Below are 5,720 nucleotides of genomic sequence, written 5' to 3'. Positions count from 1 at the left end.
AATGCTTCATTGATAACAAGACCTTCAATGAAATTTCTATTAGTAAAAATACTAAGATTACTACTTTCAACATCAATATTAAATTGAGTTATACCTTCAGCAAGGAGATCGTGAATAATCACTTGCAATTCCTGGACTTGGGTAATAACAGACTTGCTATCTACCATTTTGTAGTCCAAAAACTTTGCAGCAACAAACTTTTTCAACCCGGCATCTTCGGTTTTGTATTTCTTTTCAAGCGCAGTCCACAGTTCATTTGACGTTTCCACGCCACTGTAGACGTTATATAAACCATCCTCCAGCCCGCTTAGAATATAATTCTTGCACAAAAAATCTGAATGCTTCCATGCCTCAATTACGAGAAAGCGTTCAGTTTCTGGAGTTTCATCGGACAGCACAGGAACATCTTCCTTGATGAACTTCTGGAGACTTAGAGTAGTCAGATAGAAGAACATCTTTTGCTGCCAGCGCTTGAAATCAATCCCGGAAAATTTTCCGGGTTTCTCCGCCGGTGCCAATGCTGCCGGTGTCGTTCGGCTTGTTGACGCATTGGTAGTCACCATTGGAACCGCTTGGTTCTCATTCTCATTAGTCATTTCTGTAAAAGAATGACACAAACGTTAAAATCACGTAGATTTTAATAGAGTACAAAACCACAAAGGTTTTACTCTTCCAGAAACAGTAAGTACAAATACAGAAAATAAATTATTAAATTCCTTAAGCTTGTTATTACACTGTATTTGTAAAATAAATTCTGGAAATATAAATGAATATAAACAGTAAATGAATATAAACAGAAATGACATAAACCAATTCGAGCCCACTGAATTCACAGTGTTTCCTTAAGGAATTTAATCCCCTCCTAGTACCCAAGGTTATGGATTATTTCCTCCCAGGATAGAACGAATTACACACTGGTGTAGTGGTACTTCAAACCCAAGTGTTTCAGCGAACACAAAGTTCGGTAGCAAATCACACTTACTTTTTGCTTTGTTTTGATGCTAAAAGTATGCAGAAGAAGGAGAGGAAACTCAGAAAATTGTAGTTAAAATTCTGAGCAGAATAGTGTTGTATTTATAGCCAAAGTTGGGTCTCTTCAGAATGGTTGTTTATACAAAACGCCCACAACATAAATGCCATTACATAAATGGCCATTTACTCAATAATAAAGAGGGAAAATAAAGAGGGAAAATTGAAGAGGGTAGTTACTTTTCTGTTACCAAAACAGAAAAACGGATTGGATTTAATATTAATATTTAATATTAATATTTTGTTATTAAAACAAATATTTAATAACATTTCTGTTAATATTTTACTATTAACAAATAAATTTGGTCCAAAAAGTTAATCAATCAATCGATCATTTGACCAAATCCGAATCCGAGTGACGACGACGACGGCGCGAGGCTTGCCTTCTTCTCAACTCTTTAAGAGCTAGAAGAAGAGCAATTGCTTATATACCCATAAAAAACCTCTTCCTCTTCCAATATGGGACAATGCCCATTTGCCAAGGGAGGGGGAACTTAAAATTTCACTCAAAAATTTCATTTCCCTCCATTTTCCATTCACCCTCTTTTAAGTATTTAATATATTAATTAAATACCTTAAAAACCCAACAGGTGATGACCATTTCTGCTTCATACCTTAACAAGGATGTCAAAATCCTTTCCATTGGTTCTTGCGTGGCCTTTGATATAGACAATAAGAGATACTTTTTCCAAAACATAATCAACTGATGAATGATTTTACCAACGATTATCCCTCATTGGCTACTGTTGATGGAACTTATCTGGCTCTGGGATGGATTGCTCAGATAGGCTGGTTACTATCTGATCACCGCTAATCTTTTTATCAACTGATTACTTTCACAGAAAATACACTATTCATGCAAAAGTGCTTTAAATCATGTACAGAGAATGCTAATCAGCAGCTAAATTATGTGCCTAGCATGGCACGGATATTTTTCATACTATTCCAAGCTCCAAGGTGTGAGCTCCTCCCAGACTAATGTGAGGTGGAAGTTCAAATCCAAAACTTTTTTTATAGTACAAATGTGAAAGGTTTTACAACATCAAAAGTACTATCAGACCACATTCTTTTAGTTGCTTTGCTATTCTCCAGATTTATCGCACCATGTTGCACTTGAGGCGCTATTTTGAGGTAGCTTTTCAATGATGTTGTCAACCTGTTTTTACCTTAAAAAGTTGTGAGTGCTGCGCAGATGCTGCTCTCACCAAGCTATTAGGCTATTGGACTACATAGTGAAACTGGCCACGCCTCTAATCTAATAGTCTGGAGTACGAAGTACATCTCGAGCAACTTTATCTTCCCTTCTGGAACTCTTCTTCCTCTTCCTCTCCATATTGGGTTCCTTTGCTTTCAGGTCATTGCCGAAGGACCTCAATGAGGCAGCCAGGTGATCATTCCTATGTGCTAGGAAGTACGTATTAAGAAAAATTAGTAGTTCATGGGTTTGTAAAAGGGAGCAATGTTAAATCAATTTTGAAAATGAACTGCTCGGACAAGAAACGTATTATGGCAAATTGAATATTGTCTTGAATGAACCTAAAATGAGTTGTGCAAACGGCAAAGCTATCAATTTTGCAATAATTGACAGTAGTAGCAAATGATTATCAATCTTTCTTATGAGAAGGTGGGAAAGAAACTTAGGGACACACACAATATATATTTGCAAACTGATCAGAGGAAACACCACAGTTCTATATACATGAAGCAAATTGCTAAGTAAAACTTGTAAACCTAGTCACTGGAAAATGACTGTAAATTTAATAAAAGCAGATAAAGCTAGATTGTTAGTTTAGACAAGGCCAAGTAGATAAAGCTAAGTTGTGTTCATAAGGACTGATGTTCACGATCTGCTGTACCTATTACATTTACAGATGAACTCACCAGAAAGAATAACATCTTCCATGTTGACGGACTTACGACCAGCATGCTGTGCAAATAATTCAAGGTCTTTTGCTAGCTGTTCTGCTCTCAAGAAAAAGTACTCTGTAAGTTAAGTGCTTCAGCAATCAAGATATACAATCATAGACATGCCTGAATATGAAATTCAATCAAACAGCAAAGGGACAACTAAGGCTTCATTTGTTTCCACTTAATAGAGGTCTGAATCTGGATAATTAACATCTCAACCCATTAACTGATTTGTTTTTTTCTAATGACCACTTGTTTGCTCTTGCTAGATCTGGTTCATTCAGATCTTGTAAAAAGTCTTAAAATCATATAGAAGATGTTTATTTAAATATTCATGTAAATGTGACTATTTACCACTACTCTATTCACTACCACCAGCCTCCAACGCACAACACCCCCACTAGTAAACTACCTTCACTGCCATCCACCTCTGCTCCTTGATGCAGTCACCTCAAGAGCCCCAAGCTATTGTTCTTTTCTGTTCAAACACTTATTTTCTTATTGCTTTGATGAGATGGAATTGTAGTCTAACTTCAATGTGCTTCAGTTGGTGAGAAATGAATTCTTCCATTCCAACAGAAGGTATTGCAACGCACTTGCAGAATTTGCATGAAATTAAAGTTCTCAAACTAGAAGCTACACTGGGTGACATTTTTGACGATTGCATGGAGATTGTAGGGTATGGGATTTTGTACAAAACAGACCAGTAAAAAACGAGATCAATAAGATTGATACAAACACATATACACACATAGAACAGCCTAGAAGTTGCCTACTACATATAGTGGCACTTTTTTTTATGCCTTCCGTGTCTGTATTTTTAGTGACTAACTGTACACATTGTAAATGAAACAGCTTTCATGTAAAGTGGCAAATGAAATCTTCGTGATGGAAATTGCAGATAGTGTCAACATGCAGGGTCAGCATATCACCCCATTAGATTGGAGGCGCCATCCACAATCAAAAGAAAGTGAATGTTGAATATCCTATGAACAACCACTGACATCTCTTTATCTCAAGGCATTTTTCTTTTTCCTGATAAGTTCTCCTTATCTCATGTCACATCAAATTCGCTTAAAGTCCATATGTATTTTCCTTAGCCCTCCAACCTCTTGTGGAATAGGAATAAACCAAGATGGGATGGAACCTCATTGCTATTAAAACAAAGGGCTATTATTAAGATTAATAAACTAATCCTAACCAACTAACAAACTTGAACTTATCTTATAAAAAAACATTCGCCGTTTTGTCATATTCCACACTAAGTCTTATCAAGGTGAAGTCCTTGCAATTCTGATATATGAAACGCATTGTACTATAATCAACTGTTAAGCATCCTTATTCCATATTTAGCAAGAGACGTACAGAAGCTTGCAATTTCCAGAATGGAAACTCAACCACAACTTGCTAACAGTGTCTAATTGGAAGAAAAAAAATTGAGCAAATTATGACCATCATCAAGAATCTAATGGAAATAAAAATTTCTCTAGAATACCAACACCAGAAGCAAAAGAAAAGGACAAAAGATAACACAGGATACAGGTCGTGAAGCGGGTGCCCACAATGGGAATCTAGCATATAAGCAGGGGAGATCTACACAGTATAGCCGCGTTCCAAAATAATAGCCAGCAAATTTATATTTTTTTTAAATTAAAGTATGCATATTTTATACATAATCAGAGTATAGTTTTTGTATATTTGGCTAGCGACTGTTATTATTTTTGACCGGACAGCCAAATGTGTTAAAAGCCAGGTGCACTTGTATTCACTGCCTTGCTTAGACAATATATATGTATATGGAAAATTTAAATAAAATGTGTAAAAAAATGTTTGCACATTAAGTGTTGCACCAGTGCCTTCAAATTTTGAATTCTCCTAATTAAATGCATGTATATATGTAGAAAAGATGAAAAGTACCAGCAAACTTGAAGGCTAAATCAGAAATACAGGCCATAATCGGTTGAGAAACCTCCATACCACATTGTTTCGCTGCACTTAAACAGTTATACACCAAAACAAACAAATTAAAGACAGAATTGAAAATTGAAAATTGAAAAATTCGAAATTACTGTATGTGTTTTGAAAACTAAAAAAAAAACTACCCTCGGCTTCAGCAATGGAAATAGTGCATAATCGGAATCGATCACGGAGTAAGTCGGTGGCTGCTTCTTCCTCTTCTCTGTCTGGTTCGCTTGCCATTTCTCCTCCGTCGATATCCTCCATTGTAGTAGGAGAATTGTTAGAGTATAGTTGCACTCGCAAACAAGGTGCCGATTGAGAAGGATGCGCGGGAAATAAGCGGGCGGGTCGAAACGGGTTGATTTTATATACTGGAAAAACTTATGGGCTTCCATTATGTACCCTTTATTGGGCTTGAGTTGGGCGGGAAGTGCACAGATAGCCACTTTGAGGACTCCTATTTAAAGCATAGCCGAAGTTCGTAATTTTTTGTAAATTTAATCAGTTAAATCTCGCGAGTCTGAAGTTACAAAACTTCAGATATACAGGTGGTAACTGGTATGGTTATTGTACAACTCACTAGTACCCTCTTTTACGTTTATTTAGCATTTGGTTGAATTGGACTAAATATTTATTGGAAGATCCACTTGTAGTTTCTCTTGTTTAGAATTGGATTAGGCAGAAAAATTAGACAACATTTGTTTGAAGTTTACCAACACTAGTTACAAGTTGGATATTTTGAAAAAATTGAATACAGCTCAAAATAGCATGGCGAAAACTAGCTACCTCATTAAATTTTTCTACACTTAGTTATTTGAGTGAAT

The 5,720-nt window shown here is 36.1% G+C and overlaps 1 protein-coding gene across 1 annotated transcript; it reads right to left on the bottom strand.

Annotated features, from left to right (window-relative positions):
- Nucleotides 1–2,021: 2,021 nt before the first annotated feature.
- Nucleotides 2,022–5,220, bottom strand: LOC109242040 (centromere protein S). The gene is made up of 4 exons (XM_019408863.1): nt 5,040–5,220; nt 4,855–4,926; nt 2,911–2,991; nt 2,022–2,433 (listed from the first exon to the last, which is right to left on the bottom strand). The coding sequence occupies exons 1-4, from the start codon at nt 5,158–5,160 to the stop codon at nt 2,285–2,287; spliced, it is 423 nt and encodes a 140-aa protein (XP_019264408.1). The 5' UTR covers nt 5,161–5,220; the 3' UTR covers nt 2,022–2,284.
- Between the last annotated feature and the right edge of the window lie 500 nt (nt 5,221–5,720).

Source organism: Nicotiana attenuata, unplaced genomic scaffold (assembly GCF_001879085.1).
Source record: "Nicotiana attenuata strain UT unplaced genomic scaffold, NIATTr2, whole genome shotgun sequence".
Lineage (NCBI taxonomy): Eukaryota > Viridiplantae > Streptophyta > Magnoliopsida > Solanales > Solanaceae > Nicotiana > Nicotiana attenuata.
Note: the sequence above shows the minus strand (reverse complement) of the source record. Positions and strands in the feature narration are given on the sequence as shown.

Excerpts from the sequence above, each read along its gene's own strand:
- LOC109242040 (XM_019408863.1), bottom strand. The coding sequence starts at position 5,160 with ATGGAGGATATCGACGGAGGAGAAATGGCAAGCGAACCAGACAGAGAA. Across the intron at positions 4,927-5,039 it reads TTCCATTGCTGAAGCCGAGG|CGAAACAATGTGGTATGGAG; the intron begins GTAGTTTTTTTT and ends GTTTAAGTGCAG. Across the intron at positions 2,434-2,910 it reads GGAAGATGTTATTCTTTCTG|CACATAGGAATGATCACCTG; the intron begins GTGAGTTCATCT and ends CGTACTTCCTAG.